The 21941-nt window shown below is 35.7% G+C and overlaps 1 protein-coding gene across 4 annotated transcripts in view; it reads right to left on the bottom strand.

Moving 5' to 3' along the window:
• LOC123310223 (fasciclin-2) overlaps positions 1-17694 on the bottom strand; it is a 405219-nt gene extending 387525 nt beyond the window's left edge. The window contains exon 1 of one of the 4 annotated variants that reach the window (XM_044893671.1): positions 17309-17694. In XM_044893671.1, coding sequence (XP_044749606.1) covers positions 17309-17366 — 58 coding nt within the window. In that variant the 5' untranslated portion in view covers positions 17367-17694. The remainder of the gene's footprint in view (positions 1-17308) is intronic. The other 3 variants (XM_044893672.1, XM_044893675.1, XM_044893674.1) reach the window with 3 other exon arrangements.
• Between the last annotated feature and the right edge of the window lie 4247 nt (positions 17695-21941).

Raw genomic sequence — 21941 nt, 5'->3', positions numbered from 1 at the left:
GTCAAAATATTGATAAAAAGTCAAATTTCTCGAAAACCGTTGAGAATTCAGACATAGTTGTGCTTCCAAATTCATATTCAAATTTAACAAGGAATTCAAAAATGTAAAAATATATAGGGAGTTCCATTTAAAATAATAATAATAAATAATAAAAGTTAATAGCTGTGCAGAAGAAACGAAACACTTTGTATAGTTCTGAATGATTTTAGGAGATGCTCTATTTAAAAAGAGGAAAGTTTTATTTGAAACTCTTTTAAGTAAATGTAATAGAATCAGAGTAATCGACCACTGCCCCATGGCGCGGACATCCTGTATAATTCGCAGTTTTCGAGTGATTGGATGTTCAAAAAAATGAAAAGTATCAGTGAAATTTAAAAAATTGGGTACTTTGCCTGAATACAACTCTTTCTAAAAGATTTACAGATGTGTAGTGTCACAGATTCAGCTAGGTATTCTGAATTTATTTCCGTTTTTCCCGAGGTGGCACACCCTCGGATCAACTTCTTATAAACCACATTCATTTCATAGAACTATGAAATAAATGTGATTCATTAATTCAATTATTGTTCAAACAACATTTTTCTAAAAAGTTACCAAACTCAACAACATATTATGAAAAACTACAGGTATAACTTGATTAAAATTAAATACGGGATATCATACTGAAATTCTTGTTGTACAGGAAATAAATAGACACAAACGGAAAAAACTAATCGGTAACCAAGCTTTTATGGCTAATACGGTATTCTTCAGGAAATTTGATTAGCTCAGAAGGTGTAACGCAAACCCCGAGCCTTCCATATAGTCCCAAAACTCTGCATCGACAATACGGGCCTCGAATCTCTCTCTCCATCGGATCAACCCTCTGGGATTGATTGATTATACCGTAAAACAATAACATCCTCGGAACGCGATCACCGGAAACAGTGCGCGGGGCAGATTGAATCATCAGAAATTGAGCGAAAACAAGAACCAAGTCGTCAACAGAAAGACACAATGGAATAATAATTTCTATTAATGAAACGGAAGCTCGCAATGAAAACAATTAACGTGTTTGTTTTAATTACCCGGGCCCGGTACAGCTGGGAACAGTCGGATAGTGGAAATAAAATTCCGAAATGATGTCCGGGTTCGGCTTGAAAAAAAAATTAGGCTATTCGAGAACGCTTCCGAACTTCGCGTTTGATGGGATTCAATATGGAAATGACGCAAACAATGTAGGAGTCGGAATGAAGGGTCAACATTGTTTGGAATTCTGGGGCGGGAGTTTCACATGGGAGTTCATTATTGCCGAAGGAGCAGACATGAACCTATATGTGGTATGTGTATAGGGTATTCGAAAAAGTTCATATCAGAATGGGGCCAGTTCAATTACATTTGCTTGAACAGGGTATTGTTTATTGCTTTATTTTCGCTGTTTCTGGTACTTCTAGACTAGAAAGGAAAAAAATTGAAAGGAGTACTGATGGGCTCAATTTTCGTGAAAAGTCCATTTCTCTTGAAGTTACAACCAAGTTTTGATATTTTGTTGATTTCCAAAATGTGCCATAACTTCTTCATTTTCGAAAATATCTAAAAACGATAAAAACTTTCTACAGACACTTATTCACTAGGTAGTATTTATGTAGATTCATGGTGCCGTGACCCCCATCAGAGCAGTTCCCGCCAAGAAGTAGTATAAAGCTCTCCATCCAGTACCAGAATCCTAAAGAACCCCAGGATATCTAGGATGGCTAGGAAGTTACTTTAACGATCCCTTTAATCCTTTATTTCATGTTGTACGAGAATATATTGAAAAATTCTTAGCCTACTATAGAACCAAACAAAATTTCAATGTTCAAAATAATTTTTTACTTATTATATTCTCATATGGATACATTTATCACAACGAACCTGCAACGACTCTAGACCTTTCAAAAACATGTTTCTTCTTGCTCTGCAAATCAGGCCTCCACAGCTTTTATTACTTCCTCGTTGGAAAAATATTTACCACCTTAAATTTACCTCTTAACCCTTTTAAATACAGGTACTTGATGATCGCTCGATACTCCTATTTTTCGATTTTTACAATTTCGGTGGACATCTTTTAATTTTTGCGTAGCTCTGGTTTACTTTTTTGACCTCAAGTTTACACTGACACTTCTAATGAGTTATTGTTCTTTGGTATGGTAACGCAATATTTTTTATGCATGGAACTGGTCTAGGCTAACTAGATATCGATACATCCTCGTACATAAACTTGATATTTTAATCAACGAAATCGCAACTGACTATTCCAAAATATTGAATGACAAATTTTTTTTTCTGTTACCATCTCATCAAAAATTTTCGAATAATAAGCCTCTATGATGCCTAAATAATTTATATCCCTCATTCATAATTCAACGAAAATCTCACACTCATTGAACAAAACTCCATTCATTTTATAAAAGAAATCTTTTAGCCATGGAAATTTGACATATTCCATTACATTTTTTTTGCGGTAAAAAACGTTTTTGTTTGTTTGCTTCTGATGTTTTTTAAAGATAAGAAAATGCTTTATCTTATGAATGTCTTAATTTTCCTAGCTTCAACATTTAAAACAGTGTATGAATTCAAAGGCAAAAGTGCGCACAGTTGCCCCGAATGACTCTATCGCTAGCAGCGCAGAGGATCTACAGATAATGTTGGACACCTATAAACATATATACGAAGCTTTAGGCCTTAGACTCAATATCGACAAAACCAAAATCCTGGTAAGTCCGTCAGAAAGCCTTCAAACAGGTATCAGCCTGGAGAATGAAACTCTAGAACAGGTCGAGCAGTTCAAATACGTGGGAAGCTTCATAAATACTACGGCTAACCTAGACTTGGAAATACACAACCGTATCAATTCAGTATCACTGGCAAACTGGAAGCTTAAGGACAGAGTGTTCCAAAATCATGACCTCAATCTGAAGACTAAGACAGCTGTTTACAAAGCAGTGGTCCTTCCAACGCTTCTTAACGGAAGCGAAAGCTGGATGCCCTACAGGCGACATATCAGACAGCTTGAACAAACGCAACAACGTCATCTAAGACACATTATACACATCAGATGGTTCCACAAAGTTTCGAATGCAGAAGTCTTGCAACGCGCGAGTTGTACAACAATTGAGACTCAAGTAACGAGGGCCACAACTCAGATGAAGCGGCCACATTCTGAGGATGCAAGACACGAGACTCCCCAAAATAGCTCTGTATGGCGAATTCACTGAGAGAGCCCGGAAACCAGGAGGCCAGTATAAGCGGTTTAAGGATACACTACATCAATCCCTAAAATCAGTTAATGCCAATCATAACTGGGAACAACTAGCATTAGACAGATCACAGTGGAGGTCTTTGGTCCACAGCTACAATGGAGACTCGAGAAGAATACAGTGGCGGCCAGATCTGGTTGTTGACTATCTATGACCGGAGTGTGGAAGGCTCTGTAGGTCACGGTTGGGTCTCTTCAGTCACCGAAGGACACACAATGTCAATTAGCCTCACCTTTCCGGTAATGGGATGCAGCAATGAATGAATTGCTATTATTGTTTACTAATTTATCCCATTTTTACGAAGAGTGTAAGAGTATTCGAACAAGAAGCTTGCAATGCCCGATTTGTGAATGATTCAGACGAATTTTATTGGCCATTTCATAAGATCGTGTAGGTTACTAAATATTGAGAGAAATTCGACAATCCTAAGTTTCCATTTTCAATGAAAGTTTTGTTTAGATGATGTTTGATGAAACGTTATAATTTGACCAGTTCTACCTTCTATTAAAGTAAGTCTCACCTTTAAATACGCCCTGTATGGCTGGGGGCAGAGGTATCATCGAGGGTATCACGCATAATTACTTAGAAGCATTATTACAAGACTATACAGAGATTGTGTTTTATCGAACCTTTGACGCCTGTTTTCACCAACGAATTCAAGGCAGGCTTACCAAGAGGCTTACTCATTTCCGTGATTTCTATTCTGACGTGCAAGAGGAAAAAGAGAAATAAGTAAGCTTGCACTCTTATTGAAACCCGCTTTAGTGTATCCTTGGATGTATCCGTGAGAAGAAATTCATCACACTGGAACTCGATTGCCAGGCGCAAACCAATTCTTTTCAGATTGAATCCCGCCACTCTCGATCTCTCTGGAAGAACGGACAGGAGCCGCAGCATCCCTGCGGCATCACTCCAGATTGCCGAAGTTCCCGATTACATTATCCCGCAGAATGAAGCCCATCGATAACGACAGACGGCGTGCATCCATTGCAGAAGCACATAGGGTAATTTAGATGACTCTTATCGCTTCTTGTATGCGCCTTCTGCGGACACCGCTCTAATTGAGCCGATACGGTACGGGGATGGTGGCAGAAGCTTAACGGTGGCGCCATCTACTAATTAATATCATCCCGCATCCTGTTAGGCGCAACGACGGGGCCTACAGCTCATTTGAACTCAATCAGTTCGGAACGCGATTAACTATTCATTAACTGTTTCCCGGGATTGTGGATCGAACAGTGGTTAACCTGGAATTATGGGGATTGGGATATCGCAAATAGCAGGATACACAGGTCGTCAAAGCTGGCACGTATCTCTTCCGGTCCTGCGTGTGCTCGGCCACAAGGTTTCATGGTTATTTTTTGGCAACGAGTCCATCGATCATGAGTGTGGAAAATATTAGTAACTACTGAATAGTTAGGAAGGTTCAATACTCTTGAATGCAAGGGCTGCAGTATACCGTATGAATCAAATGCCCAATATGCCCGCTTCTTCTGCAGCGGAATTCATCCATTGTTTGACATAGGCTTTCTCCTAACTAGGCCATTTTTCTTGAGCCCTAGCTACTCGCATCCATTGTCTTCCTGCAATATCTACGACACCATGGATCCGTCTCTTCTGCAGTCAGAGTACTACCCTGTGTTATTTCGTTTGTCCAAACGAAAGTCGAATAAACGGACCTTGCCAAGATAAAACTCTTAACCCTGGAGGAAAATCGAAAAAGTCAAGAACAAAGCCCGAAAATTGAGATTTTTGACGTTTACGTCACTTTGACAATACTGGCGAAAGTGAGGATAGCACTTATCACGGACAGGATCGGGTATACTCCATTCACTTTTATTTTAGCACTTGGTTAGCCATGGAAATTTGACACATTTCACTCTGTATAGTACGAAAATGTGGGGTTATGACGCTTGCCAAACAATTTTGGGTTTTGAATCAGCGCTATGTTGTCCGTTCTACGTAAAAGTTTCTGTTATTACGTATTTTATCACAATGTCGAATCTCTTCAGAAAATATGTGACGAACATAATTGAAGTTTATTCAAACTGATTGAAGGCATACCAAATCCAGTTATTTGCATGGAAAATACAAGAGATCAGTATAATATCATAACAGGCACTAGCTTGAGGAGAGTTAATGTTCGTTATCTTCTTTGGCTTAAGTTTGAATACGTAACATCAGTTGTAGATTTCAAAAATATTAACCCGAAGATGAAATGCATATGATGCAGCGGTTGGAAATGGGTATCTCCCGAAGGAATCAACAGATAATTACAAGAATGTTAAATTCTTTAGCAAAAATCATCTTGCATCAATATAAGTAAAAGGAATTGAAGGAAGTTTCAGGTCAAGATGAACTTCACTTTTGAACAAAAATTTCACATGAATAAACAATTAACAGGACAACTGGCGCGTATTTGTGGCTGTTCATCTTAATACATTGATATAATAATAATAATTAGGTATTTATTGGTACCTTAAGACATTTACAATGTATAGGACAAGTCAAATGAAAAATAGAAAAATCAATTTTCGGGAACTTATTCTACGATGACATTCATCGAAAATCCTGTAGTAAACTTTTCGCATTAATTCACTCAAACATAAAATTCTCAAATGCCACCACTTTTTTGGGTCTCCCAATAGAAGGAAATTCTTTGTCATCCTCTTCATTCACAATCTTTTTGATTGTGGAAATATTCAGCTGAAATATAAGTCGTTTAGATTCAGATGAAACATTATATAAATTCTCTTACATTGAATATGTTCGCCACCGTCTGACGTATTGTGGATTTTAGAATATCAGGGTATGACTATTTGAACGAGCGGACCTGAATTTTAAATAGCACTTCCTGAAACCCTGTCTCTTTTTTCAATCACTTTCGGCATTTTTGTGTAATAAAAATTGATATTAGTTGTGGCAACGGCGTTATGACATTACGACATTTCATGAGTGCCAACCTCAATTCGTTTTCGTTACAAAAATTTGAGAAAATTATTTCATGGCCAACCGAGTGCTAAAATAAATATGAATGGAATATAGTACCGATTCGACTCATAGAGCTGAGTGTAGAGTTCGGATATAAGTCTCAAGTGAACATATTCAAAGAACATGGATGAAGTGGAATGATGATAACACTACAATCACCTTATCATTTATATACTCCCTCCAACTTTATAAAAGCAGTCGGTTGGCCATGAAATAATTCTCGTATGTTATTGTAACTTGAAAGGAGTTAAGTTGGCACTGATGAAATATCGTTAATGTCAAAACTATGTTTTATATTACTACCTATAACGACAAATTGGGAATTATAATTCGAAAAATGCATCAGATGCATGACATCTTTGCATTGATTTCTCTGAATAAATTCTTGATTAGAATCAATTATGGATTTGATTATAATACAATACCAAATCCAGGAATGAAACAAAACTGGTAAGTATGTTGTTGGCGTCGAGAATTTGATGTAAATGAAGGATTCATTGAGCTTCTTTTATCCATTTTAGCATTCGTTAACCGTTTTCATGGAACCCCTTGTTATTATCGTAAGGTTTTCTCTTCAGTTTCTGTATAAAATTTTTTCCTCAATCTCCCATCTGAAAAAGCTGACGAATCGAAGGAACGAATTCTGCTCAATTCGAGGAAGTTCAATTTGAATGTCCATTTCATAGCAATATCTCACTTTCCAGTCAATATTTGTCGATGCAAATGTATTGGCAGAATGGCATCGAACAGAAAATTGGCCCAAATTGAAATGTCATATTTACCCCGGGTATTCACGTTAAATCATCATAGTTGCTTCCAATAGTTTCGTCGAGAACGCTATGTGATGAGTAGAGGGAATGCAGCATATGTATTCGGAATTTAGCAGATAACTTGGAATACTCATATGTTTGAATCGATACAAACGGTAGGTATTTTCCAGCCAATTGGCCTTAAAAAAAATGTAATGGAATGAATTTCATAAATATCTAGCCACCGCTTCCTATGATCGGTGCTAACCTCTGTTTTGTCAAAATGACATAGATTTGATGATTTTTGCGTTTTGTAAAAGTTGAAAATCTCAACTTTTTGTTTTCATTCCTAATGTGCCATCTAGCTCCCAGGTCGAGAGTATTTTAGGCTCGATTTTAGGCTTTCAATATGCAGGGTATCCCAAATTGCTTGATTTTGGCTGTTTCTGGTACCTCTAGGCTAGATAGGTAAACACGTTGAAAGGAGTCCTAGGCTCGATTTTCGTGAAAAAGTCCATGAGTTTTTCAGATTTAAGCAAATTTTGATATTTTGTCGATTTGGAAAATATGCCATACCTTTTTACTTTTGAAGATATCTAAAAAACATAAAAACTTTCTAGAAGCCTATTTTCACCAGGAATATGACACTACATTCATTAATCTTCTATGCCAGGGGTTGAATAAAGAACAACTTTTTTTTTCAAAAATGAATACAGTCTTTTTTTGATCTCACATCATGGAAAAAAATATATATATACAGGGTGTCTGTAAACAAATGCGAAGGACTTAGGGAGATGATTCCTCGATGAAAATAAGCAGGGGTAGTTCCTATGAACTTTTTCGAAATCGGCATACCTTCCAAGATACTGCCTTTGGAAGGCGATGGCGAGTTGGCAGTTATTAATTTTTTTACGGGTTCTAAGAAACACTGAGTCATAAAACTATGCATAAAATGAAGCACATATAGACGTTAGTTACACAATTTTTTTAGATCTCATAACTTTATTATTAGGGGTTGAAAATAACAACCCCTTATGATTTTTCTTCAAAAATTGTTTTCGTGGGATAGATTTTCGAAAAATAAAATTCTCTTATGGTTTCCCATTCATTTCTGGAGAAAAAAAGTCTCTTGCAAAATTTCGATACAGTCGATACTTTTCTCGGAATAAATAAAAACTTACAAGCATCCCATTTTATCGTATAAGTGTTCCATATAATGACTACATCCCGCTTAAATACATGCATCAACTCTCTGCCTCATAGACCGTCGTATACTGCTTCTAAGGTTTTATTTATTCCGAGAAAAGTATCGACTGTATCGAAATATTGCAAGAGACTTTCTTCCTCCAATTGAATGGGAAACCATAAGAGAATTTCATTTTTCGAAAATCTATCTCACGAAAACCAAAAACTGCCAAAATAAAGAAATTTGGGATACCCTGTACTTTCTTGCGAAGTTTCGTGCAATAGGGAATTCTCCTCAATTTGGGTTATCACTGCATATGCAAATTTAAAATGAATAATTATGAGTTTCATTCATGATTTTTTCAAATTCACCGCGGAAACTACTCAAAATCATCCTTCAAATATAGGGTTTTAAAATTTAAATCGCTTTGTGCGGAGTTTACGATTTGGCAACAGCGCCTATCGAACAATGAAAAGAACAATGTCCGATCAGCTTGTTTATAAAATAACAGCTGTTGACCTACAGGCGCGTACTTACTGGCAAGCTTGAACTGCAACCGGCCATAAAAATCCCATAAAATTTTACGACCTTCCTCGTACGTCGCAGACTTCATAGACAGCCATCTTTGTCTATCTCATCAAGATAATGCATTTGTTGTCCTTTATTATCAAGGCATATTTCAGTCGATGTTGCCAACTTTTGCAATCCACATGAAACGCTTCAAATTTTAAATACCCATTTTTATTTTTCATTTTTAAGTGCTTAAAATAATTTTTTTTGGGAAACGGTTGAAATGGTTATTTCAAAATATGACGTTTCAAAGATATTTCATAAAAAATACATCGTTTTCGTCAGAAAGAGTATTCCCAATTAATTCAGAAGATATCTCCTTGGTTTCATACTTAAAACTTATACCTACCCTGTATGTGAAATTAACACGGCTCTTCGTATCTCGTATATTATCCAGTTTACCTCCACGAAAGTCGAAATTCGCCTCGTCTGTTTTCTCTACACTTACACACGGAAACCTCCATTGTACTCCGCGAGAATCCTAAGGGTTGGTAGATGTCTGCAAGCGAGTGAAAAAAGTAGTCTTCGCGATTGAATTCGTACGTCGACAACGGAATGAATGCTCCCATTCTAGCACAGAGACGCGACGCATTCAGAAGAAGTAATGAACATCCGAGAAATAATAGTGCCCCAGCTCAGTTTTTCGCAAATAACCCGGAATTACCGAACAGCCATTACGTGACACTGACAAAAAGTGGGAATTCAAAGGACGTCCCGCCATTGTCGGAACTGATTCGTCTTGAAATTCGGAATAATTCCGTAGTTTATCCTCTCTTTTGTGAGGACACGCCGGACCGTTCGGTCATTAAATTAATTTTGTTTAATTCCCTCTCCTCGCCTTGGGCAGGAATGCGAATGCGAACACTGCGAGAGTTTTATCGGTCTTCGTAGGGATTAGCGTCGTTGTTGGTAGTTTAAACCTAGTTAGTCGTCAGTCAATAGCCAACTGGAATTTGATTAGGGAAGAATTGAAAAGCAGCTTCGATTTATGGACCGAATCTCCCCAGACTGCCCATTTTCAGCGTTGATTCGTTTATGTAGATGAAGGTTTTGAGTGGCATTCATTGGGCATTCACGGAATTGATTATTGTATTACTGTAAAGGGTATGGAATAAAAATTGGTTCACTGGTTTCACAAACAGAGAATTGGAATAGAACACCAACAAATTCGAACAATTCTTCATTTATACGGTTTGCAGCAACCCTTATTTATCATAGAAATGAAATGCTTGAACTTATTGAATTCGAATTCAACTTTTTTAATGTATAAGGTATCCCAAATTGCTTGATTTTGGCTGTTTCTAGTACTCCAGGACTGGATAGATAAAAACGTTGAAAGGAATACTGGGCTCGATTTTCGTGAAAAGTCCATTATTAGGGACACCCTGTACACTCTGTCCCATTTTAATTGGGATTGCACTGTACCTCAGCCGACCTCAGCTATTACTGAAGATAGAGACATGCGGTTTCCGCCACCCTGTATCACTTTTTGTAAAACTTTCAAAGCCACAAACAGAAATATTTCAACTACTTGCGTTCCTGAAATACAGGGCGAAAACGATGATGTTCACTTCTGGAGATGATATTATTTCACAGGCCCTGTATATAATAGAAAAAAAATGAAAACTGCTTATAATGGATATTTTTACATAAGAGTCACTGGCGAATAAAAAATTTTTTTTGATCCACTCATTTTGGGATTGGGGACAAACTTGGTATTTTTCAAATGGAACACCCTGTGGAATTTAACGTCAAATTTTTTCAATATTTTTCTGAATACATTGATGTATAACAACCTAATCCTCAATAAATTTTAGCTTCAAAAATCGGAAAAATCCATATTTATATTTGTTTCTCTAAGAGTAGCCCATTCTTTCACACATGCATTTAATTGAATCCTTTTTAAAACGCCATGTGATTTAACTATTTATTTAATTATATTTTGAAAAAAACTCAAAATATCACTCTTTAAGATAAACTTCGTTATTTTGTGTTGATGATTTTGTGTGATGAACACCATATCAAGAAGCCTTGAAGACAATAAATACTGTACAGCTGTATTCCTGGACTCATCCCAAGCGTTTGACAAGGTTTGGCATAAAAGCTTACTCTTCAAATTGAAAAACTTCTCCCACATCCATACTATTATATTATGAAATCATACCTTACCAACCGATATTTTGCTGTGAAACAGGGTGATGCTCTATCTGAACCAACTGAAATAAAAGCAGGAGTACCACAGGGAAGTATACTGGGTCCACTGCTTTATCTGATATATATGTTACGGCTAAAGATAGGTGTCAGCATAAACTTAAGATTAGCCGGTTAAACTTAGGTTTATATTCGAGGACCGGCTAAAGTTCGATAAAATATTCATCTGCGTCAGGAAATTCCATCTTTAGCCGGCTAATGTGCACATTATCCAAAACGGAACGGCTAAAAATGTAATCGATGGACACGTGGAGTGATGTCTTTTGAATTGTCGGACAGGAAAAGACGAACGTACTCGGCCATGTTTTTGTTTCAATTTTTAGAATTTAAATATGCAAAATAGCATCGAATGCTATTGTACTGAAGTTTCGTTACATAACGCCCATTGGTTTTCCACATTTAATGAGATATTTTCATTTCTTTAGGAGATTAATGCTCTTCAAATCGAGCCTTTATAAAATCAATTCACATACACAATAGGATAATAGGAACGTGGATAGTCAATTGTCCTGTGAAAAACCAGAAAATGACCTCACAAGGACATGAAATATTCGACATTAGATATAGAATATTTTTTCAGTGAACAAAAGTATATTTTCCCTACCATTCAATAATTGGGTTTATGACAAAAAAAATTACGAAATTGAAACGATGATTTCTAATGTATCTTTTCAACCTTAATACTTTCGCAAAAATGAACAAAAAAAAGTACATGAACAGCAAAACAGTTGAAAACACTTTTCCTAGCTGATTTTCTTAAAGAATTCCTGAAGGATTCATGTGCAGTCATCGTAAATCTTGTGAGCCAAATAGTCCAGTTAGCTACAATCAAGGTTATACTATACTACTATATTTATGATACTTATATTTATCCAGAATTTGACCTTCGGTATTTTGCAAATTATGAATAATAACAAGATGAAAGATACCATTAACTCTACAGATTTCCTTCACACTCAAAATACCAAAATAGTATGTTCGTCCCAAATTTTGTCATCTGGCATTTAGATTTTTGAATTCGCTAATAATAATGCGTTGAGACACAAACCAATATATGTTCATTCTCAATTTCTCAAATACTTAACAGCTTTTATGCTATTAATATGTGAAATTCATACAAAAGATGCATTGCATTAATAGTTAGATTAAATTACTATTTTTTTACATATTTTTAAATGCCTAAAATTTGCGCCCCTTAAGCCATTCCAATATTTTTCTTCTTTTCTATTAGCTTCTACATTTTCAGCCGATGAGCTGTGGTTACACTTAAGTTTAGCCGGCTAAAGATAGGAGAAACTAACATTAGCCAATACCCGAAGCTAAACCTAAGTTTAGCCGGCTAATCTTAAGTTTATGTTCGCACCTATCTTTAGCCGTAACATATACATCAGACATTCCAGAAAATCAGAACACTACGATAGCCTCATTTGCAGACGACATAGCAACACTCACAGCCCACGAAAACGCAGCTACAGCTTCCGAAAAGCTCCAAGAACATCTGAATGAACTGGAGAAATGCTATCGAAAATGGCGCCTTACCATCAATGAAACAAAATCAGTCCAAGTCACATTCACCAACAAACGAAACATATGTCCACCAGTTAAGATAAATGAGAACCAAATCCCAGTTAGAACAGAAGCCAAATATCTAGGAATCAACTTAGACCAACGACTCACCTGGAAACCATACATTCAAGCTAAGAAGACCCAAATCAATATGAAATTTCGACAAATGTACTGGCTAATAGGCAGAAAATCCAAGCTATCTCTCCAAAATAAAGTATTGATTTACAAAGCCATAATTAAACCCATATGGACATACGGGATTCAATTCTGGGTATGTGCCAAGACATCGAACATCCAAATAATACAGAGAGTCCAATCCAAAATCCTTCGAGCTTTAACAGATGCTCCATGGTACGTCTCAAACTTCACCATACATAATGATTTGAAAATCCCCTTCATTATTGATGAGATAGAAAAACGCTCAAAAAAATATCTACAAAATCTGGAAGGACATGAAAACAGCTGCATAGACCAACTAGCGGAAAACCCGTTCAAGAGAAGAAGGTTACAGAAAACATGGCCAATTGACTTCAATTGAAGTGTGAATAAGAAGTTTCAATAAGTTTGATAACTTCTACATGACATTTTAATATCACCATATTTACTTATTACTTGTGCAAAGTAGATTGTAAATTTCAATAAAGGTTATTAAAAAAATTAAAAATGTTGTGTTTATGTTTAAAATATAATTGAATAAATGGGTTTAAATCACATAACGTTTTAAAACGGTATAATTAAATACATGTGTGAAAGAATTCATGGCCCACTTTTTTAAAAACAAATATACTTAAATATGGACTTTTCTGATTTTTGAAGGTGAAATTCATTGAAGATTAGGTTGTGATACATCAGTGTATTCAGAAAAAAATTACAAAAACTTGACGTTAAAACATACAGAAAGTTCAATTTGAAAAATACCAAGTTTTTGCGCAATCTTACAAGCAGTGCACTGAAACAATTGACAGTTAAGTAAGTCAAAACAAAAATTTACCATTTTCCTGCAAAATAGTAAATACCGAAGATATTTCACTCACTCTATAAATACAGAGTATATCACGAGCGGTTGGCCATAGAACCAATAGTGAATGAGGGTAATCTATGCCTTTCAGGAAAGTTGCTTCTTTCGTACTTCAGGCCATTAGTTTCGAAGATACAGGGTGATCAATGAATTTTGGCCTTAATTTTCGATATCTATAGAGTCAAAGTGAGTGGTCTGATTTTAATGAAATTTTGTGGGCTCGTTGACTTTCAATGTAGCAGATGCAATTTCAAGATAATCAAGACAGTCCTCAGAATATTGAGATTCATCTTTCAAATATCAAAATCTCTATTTTCTGGATCAGTTGAAACATTTTTTTTCAGATTTGAAAAAGGACATTTTTGTCAATCGAATTCAATTTTCGCCTCGCATGGCACACTTGTTACAAAAGAGAAACGAACGAACGAAATTATTCACTTTTGAGAATACGGTCTTGTTTTCAATTATCTAGTTATACTTAATTTTCAATGCCAACTGTCGAGATTTTGAATAATAAAAGACCTCTTTTTGATTATTTTTCTTTCTGAATCATCAACACACAACAAGTATTCAAGTACGCTGCCTAAAAATTTTATTCGAAAAATGTATTATTGAATATGAATGTTTCAAAATTACCAAATCTTATATAGGCAGAAACCCAGGTGATATCCTTCTTCGAAATCAATTCATATAATGAAAATTCAATGTATATGCAAAAAATCGATCAAAAAATCCATATTTTCTGTTCAATATACGAACTTCTTCATAATGCAGAGAAATAATATATTTCCGAGTATATTTCCTAGATCGTACTTACCCATCATTCTATCTTAAGTATAATTGATAATTTCCGAAGAATTCATAATTCAATAATTCATTTTTCGAACATATATTTTAAGCAAGGTGTGCTCAAACACTTGGTGTATTGATGTCTAAGAATGAAAAATAATTGCTATAGAAAATATAGACAGGTGGCAATGACCATTATAACTGAATAATTGAACACAGGACCGTATTCTCGAAAATGAACATATAATATTATTTCGTTCGTTCGTTTCTCTTTTGTAACAAGTGTGCCAAGCGGATTGAAAATTGAATTTGAGTGACACAAAGGTCCTTTTTCAATTCTGAAAACGAAAGTTTTTCAACTGATCCAGAAAATATAGATTCTGCTATTTGAAATATAAATCTCAATATTCTGAGGACTGTCCTGATTATCTTGAAATTGCATGTCTGCCTTCTTGAAACGAACCCACAAAATTTCATCAAAATAGGACCACTCATTCTGACTTTATAGATATCGAAAATTAAGGTCAAAATTCATTAATCACCCTGTATCATCGAAACTAATGGCCTAAAGTACGAAAGAAGCAACTTTTCTGCAAGGCATTGATTACCCTCATTCACCATTATTCTGGTGGCCAATCGCACATTAAACACCCTGTATGAATGAACATTTTACTCAATTTGTTCTTTTTTTCCTATATCGATTCTAGTTTTGTCGTTACTTCTCCAGCAGATTCACAGTTTTCTCTCAAAGTATCTCAGAATTGAACCATTTATTATAAAACCCTCGATTAAACCTCAATAATTAAACTGAAATTCAAAAACTGAGTTGTAGAAATATAACAGGTCAAAAAATGGCATGTGATCTATTTCAAACAATTGCAACAGAGCATTGTAAACGTCGCAATAAATAGAAACACACAATATTGTCGGCGAGCATTAACTCCAACAGAGAGTCTCTCAATCCATTTAGGTTCATGCAGAAATGTGCCCGGTTTGAAGAGAAGATGCATATCATTACGTCTAATATCCGTTCAGAATTTCTCCGGCATGTCTTTCATTAAGAGTCCACTGGATTAATGCATTAAGTGTTTATAAAATAGCATAAGGCGGGTAGGTGTAGGGCAGTTTGGGTCATTGTCTTGGAATTGTATGACCAGGCCGAGTCGTGGATGATTCATCCACAATGTACTTTAAGAAATACACAGCAGATTGACGTTTTCATTTAAGACCGAGCAATTAGATAATAATTTCGTTTTAATTGTACAGGCTTGCTGTATACAAGGTGAGTACAGAGATCTTCACCTTGTACCTAAATTTCAACAGTAGAATACTTTTTGTAGAAATGTCTTAATTTTTGAAGAAAAATTTTAGTTTTTTAATTTCATTATCAATCTGTGTACTGTATACTCTTTATTTTTCCATATTTCTTTCAGTTCGATTTGGAATATAATTGTGTTCTTTTATTTTCTTGCTGGTGCAAAGGTCATCAAAAAGATGTATTTATGCGACAAGCGTCTGCTTCGTTTCTAGTTTTTCCTCGAGTTTTTCTTTAGTATTATGTTTATGAATAATCGTATTCATAAATAATAGATAATGATCTCTTCAATTAAAATTGAATTTATTTATTTAAATAATAACTGCTCATTTCGAGGTTTATAACTTTGTCTTAGAATAAACTTGTAAATACGGATTTGAATATGAATTTTGTCGAGTATTTTATCAACAAAATATCTAAAATTAATTATAATAATATAAAGCTCTGAAATTCTCAAAATAGTTTCGATTATGATCGAGAATTGAAAAAAAAAATTAATATGTACTTCGAATCATTCGAATATTCAACTCTTAGTTTTTTGTACTTCACTGAGGTATGTACTTCACTGTCAGTAAAATGCGAGGTGAAATGAATATATTTCCACAAAACCACCGAATTATTCTAGAAATAGGAGGAAAATTTGGCACAGCAACTTGATTTTTCAATTCCTAGTGGATAAACATTTATCTAATATTTTTCTGTTTTTATGAATTCAGGTGTATTCATGAAATGCTTCATTGAGTATGATAAATTGAACCAGGTGGATTGAAAACAATTTCGAATACATACAGGGGAAAGGGAAAAATAATAAACAACCGAGAAATAACAAAATCGTGAGTAACAAAATAAATTTGCTCACTTTTTGGAAAATACAATAGAATAATGAGGAAAATTTCGTTAGCACCAATGATTTGGAATATTGTGTAATCAAATAATTTTTATGAATCAATCTCGAGTTTACTCTAAATAATACACGAAAACACGAAAAAAGCATTATGATCTAGCAAGTGATCAAGGTGCATAGGAATTTTTACTGTGTTTGCATCAGAATATGAAATATTTCAAAAAAACAGAAAAAAGGTTTTTCACTCGGTTTTTCAGGAAAACTACTGTAAGAATCTGGATGAATTTTCAGGAAATGAGGAAAAAAAGAGGGAAAACATACGAAATATTTTCGTTAGTTTGTGCTCTTTAATAGTTATATTCTGGATTATTCATAAACCAAATTTTCTGCATCTGGAATTCTGAAAATAATTTCCCAAAAATATTTTTTTTTTCGATATTGATAAGTTGCGCAGTAAATTTGATCCTATTTTGGAAGAAAAACATAGACGCATCGAACGTCTAGTACAAGTATAATTTCGTCATTCCAAACAACGAATTTAAAACCCATATCTATTTCTATCAGAAAGCGCGGTAAGAGCGCATTCACCTTTAAACCACTTTGCGCTCCTCCTAACCTCATTCTCAACAACCTGCACCAATTTATACCAACAAAATTATCTCCAAACAAGCCAAACTTATACGGCCAAAAAACCGGCGAACAAAAAAAAAAACAATTCTTCCGACCCATTTGACATCGATGATAAAAACAAAGGTAAACAACTTGATCTGCTACACTGACTACTGACTCACCTGTATTAATGAAGGCCAAAACTACACCTATGGCAAGGAGCAACCTGGCGGACTCCATCTCGGCCCTTGGTACACTTAAGGAACACAGTCTCTTCGAAAATATCACCTGGAACTGCTTTTCCAAAAGGCAGAAACTTCGAAAAGTACACGAAAACGCGCTTTAACCAGACTGGAATGTACACTGCCACAGCTTGCTTCGATAGCGGTACGCGACTAGAGAAACGAATTGGTTGATGTCGAGCAGCCGATAGTGAGCGCATGCTCATCGCCGGCGAAGCACATGAGGAAGAGGAATTCCAGTTGCTTTGCGTTGCACTTGACTTGATGTGTCCGTCATCGCTTCCAAAAGTTGCATAGTGTGCGCCTTGGGCAATATATTCCGACGTACCTATATCGTATTATTATTGTTGTCTAGTATTTCCTCACGTCTTACGGGGAATTCTTCGTAGTGTCGGTTTTCTTAGAGATCTTCATTGAATTAGTAAACATTTCTTGCCGCCTCCAAGTTGTCTCAGTGTCTATCATGGCGGATTTACAGGGTAGACCTAACGAATTGATAGGGGTAGACAAATAGATCGGGTTAGACCTGAATACGACGAGTACCGTTGTCCAATGAGGTGTAAAAGAGGAAGGCACTCGAAGGTCTGTATATCAATGCTTTCCGGTAAGGCATCCGGTAGTAGAATGTTCAAAAGCCTGGATGCAGTAAGCGTCAAAGTGCTATCATTCTACCAGCCGTTCTAGTGATCAAAAGCTTGACTTTATATGTGATAAGGTTGTAAGGCGAATTCTTGTGACAAGTTTCTCAACCCTTGGCATAAAAGGGATCAGCTCTAAGGAACACGGGCCATGGAAGAAAGCAAACGGAAGAAATTGTAGTCAATCTTCTGGACCCAGTCAAGCAATGCGAGTGTAATTGGTGGTGCGAACATTTCGAAGTTGAGTGAAAACTATTTGCTCTGAACAAGAATCCCAGATTGCTTTCAACAGCAGTTGCTAATTCCACCACCTGAGCCGAATTTTGGCGCTGTAGCCAGAGCTCATACAATGGTTATGGTTATCAGTGATGTCATCGTTGGTGCTGACATTGGTTGAAAGGTGTCAACTGCCAGTTCTGCCTGATTTGTTCTATTAATCGAATTCGATTATCGCTGATGGAATGAGTTTGGAAGGTAGAGAAACAAGGGGAGAGAAACAGTATCAAAATATTGTTGAACTGGGATAATATAAATACTTTCATAGAAAGTACCACTTGATAGGGAACTCGGCTTATCCCTGCATACATCGGTTAATGTGTCCAAATCGATGAACATCTGACCACCTGAATGATATAAATATAAATCCAAATTCACCTTCATTGCACATGTTTCTCAAATAATGAACAGAAAAATTTCGATATCAATGATGATTTTAATGGCAAAGGAGGAGCAATTCGATTTTATACTCTCCGAAACAACAGTCCGAATTAGAATACCATTGCTTTTCTTAAAGGAAGATGTGTCAACCGTCTAGCTAGATACTCATTAATCCATATTTGTCACTGACCTAATATCTGGACATCTCAAGGGCCCCATATGTATCTGAAATAGCTTAGGACTTCATTCAATTCAAATATGCCCATATTAATTCATTTTCCAATAAAGTAGACAGACGTTGCTTTTGATTTACTTTAGTCGTGAATTTTTAAGAACGTTACAAGTGCGTCACATCGGTTGTAAATTTGTAGTAGAATTAAAATGGTGTAATTATGACAATAATAAAATTATTTTTTAGAAAGGACAGCTGCTTATTTAACGCAACTGATTGCCAAATTTGACGCTACTGATTCAGTCGGAAACAAAAAGAGCATGCATGAAACAGACGAAGCAAAGGACATGGCTGTCTTAGGTCATGTAGCAATGAATCCGACCTTAAGCACTAGGAAATTGTCCATATCTAGAGTTTCACGCACAACAATAATGAGAATCCTCAAACAACATAAATTCCATCCTTATAAAAGTCGCTTAGTACAGAATTTGAATGAGGATGATCGCCGATTCCAGTTCTATGAAGTGGTCAGTGAAATGCTTAACGGTAGTCAAAACTATATGTTCGATATCTGTTTTTTTTTACCTTTATGGCATTGTAAACCGGCATAACTGTCGGTATTGTTCATTTGAAAATCCAAGATTATTTTTGTGAAGTGCATACTCAGCATCCTCAAATATCAAATGTTCGGGGGGTATTTATGGAAATCACATAATCTGCCATTTTTTTTATACCCGATAATCTCACTGGCCAAATTCATTTAAATCTATTGGAGAACGCTATTCATCTATCCCTCGAGCAAGTATTGGAGAATGCAGAAGGCCATCAAACGATCATTTTCCAACAAGATGGCGAACTACCTCATTTCGTTCAACCGGTGCGTCAGTTCTTAGATTATAATTTTCCTCACGCCTGGATTGGAAGAAGTGGCCACCCAGATCCTCTGATCTGGCTCCACTGGACTTTTTTTCAATGGGGTCACCTGAAATCCAAGATTTACGCTACCCAGCCTGAGTCACTGGATGATTTGCGAATTTGGATCATTAATGAATGCCGCTTTACAGCTATTCTTAGACAACTTCGGAGAACTTGGTGTTATGGTTACATGAATATGGCCATTATAGTTGCTGAATGTAATTGGAATGTGTAGAATTAGGTGCAATTCAGTAATAAAACACACTGGTTCTTTTTTTCCTGTTCATTTTCGTACTTCTTAAATTGTTCCATATTGGAATAATTTTTTTTCCTCATAAAATGAAGTTAAGTCCTTGGAATAGCAATATCCGTTGTGATAGTAGGTAAACCATTTCCATTTAGAAAAAAATATAATAAATTCAATCAATTATGATGACTCAAATCGAAAAAAGTGTCCGAAATATCAATACATATATAATACAATGATACAATACATAAAGTAACCATTATATGAGACAATCATTATCACGAAAAAAATGATGTTATGTACATCAGGGTGTTGTTAAATTCTGCTGTACTTTCATAATTTTAATAAAAAGCATATTTTTCTCTCATAAAGAACAAGAATGGCTAAAAAAGTGATATATGGAGAGTCCGGAAGAGTTTAACTCCTTTTCACTCTGAAACCACTTAAGTTGTAGCTGTAAATGGTAGCAATTCATTCTTTCACGTGAAGATATCATGCCCAAATAGGTAACGATAGATAATAGTAGAGTGATGGTGAGATGAACATTTGGAGTACAGCAATTCTTTTTTAGCAATCGAAAATTGGCTCATGTCTTCCTAACCCATGGGACAGTTTAACAGGGGACGAGAGAGACTTGACCATATGTTTGTTTATCAGGAAAAACATTGAAAGAAAACAATTTCCAATGACCAACGATTGTCCATGTCAAGGTTTTCATCACCAGATACATCAGCGTATGAAATACATATTTTCTATTTCAGAGTCACTCTCAATTATTTCCGAGATGTTTTTTTACTTTTTTGAACCTTTGTTTATTTTTTTATATTTATTTCTATTATTCAATTTCCTTTTTTTGAAGCAAACTAGGTATTATCTAAGCCCAGTGGGGGAAACTTGGACCACTGATTATGTCTGCCGACCATAGCATGGGACAAGTCTCTCGCACTCCCTATTAGTCTATTCCTTGAAAATCTTACAACTATGTTGTTGTACTTGTTTTACAAACGATGAGCCTAAAAAGGCTCATCATGATTTCAAATCATTGAAAGCAAAAAACTAAATAACACCGCGCACCTATTAAACTTTTCAGACAGTGTAACAAACAAAAATAATTCAATTTCTTACTTCCTTTACAACAAAATCACGTTCAACCTCATCACTCCCGAATTGTTCTGATGGCGGCCAAAATGGAGCCGCCACTAGTTGTGCCTTGTTACGAGTATGTAGCAATCTATTCACCATACCGGTAGCGCGAAATTTGAATTGAAATCTTTGAGGTGGTTCAAGTCTCCTACCTGTGCAAGTCTCCCGGACTCCCCTTAGTGTTTCCGGTAATATCCATGTGAATTTCTCTGCTACATTGAAAATATTGGTTGTATCATTAATGATGGTTTCCCAAGGTGAATTCACGAATATATTCGACACGAAATATCGATTTCCTGTTTGTCAGTACGTCGTCGTTGTTAAAAATCTGTCTCAGAATCCCTATTCAGATCGAAAAAACTTCATGCAAATAACAAAATGAATCTAATGGGACCTATATCTTCAGGAGTATACGAAACGACACAAAACTAACGAAATCCAAATTGAGGTTTACGTATTTCTACATCAATTTCCCGCTTGCGTTCGTATAACTAACGTCAACGTCGCATTTCAATTCCGCTTCATACGTACGTAATCTAATCAAATATCGAACTTGCATGTATTCATTACAAACTGTTTACATTCGGAATCCTGTCTGTGCGAGGGGGAGAAAATGAAATCTGATTTATTCGCTATAAGTAAATGGATCATGTCGGTAATAAAAAATTGGATGAATCTCTAGACCCCCACGAATTCGAATTGAAAAATCCAATTTAATAATTCGGGGCCCTGTTATCTCGTGTGGGAGGGGCCGTTCCATTACTTAGAATGAGATAATTGGGCCTTATATTGCCAATATGT

The sequence above is a fragment of the Coccinella septempunctata genome, chromosome 3 (genome assembly GCF_907165205.1).
Source record: "Coccinella septempunctata chromosome 3, icCocSept1.1, whole genome shotgun sequence".
NCBI classification, from domain to species: Eukaryota; Metazoa; Arthropoda; class Insecta; order Coleoptera; family Coccinellidae; genus Coccinella; species Coccinella septempunctata.
Note: the sequence above shows the minus strand (reverse complement) of the source record. Positions and strands in the feature narration are given on the sequence as shown.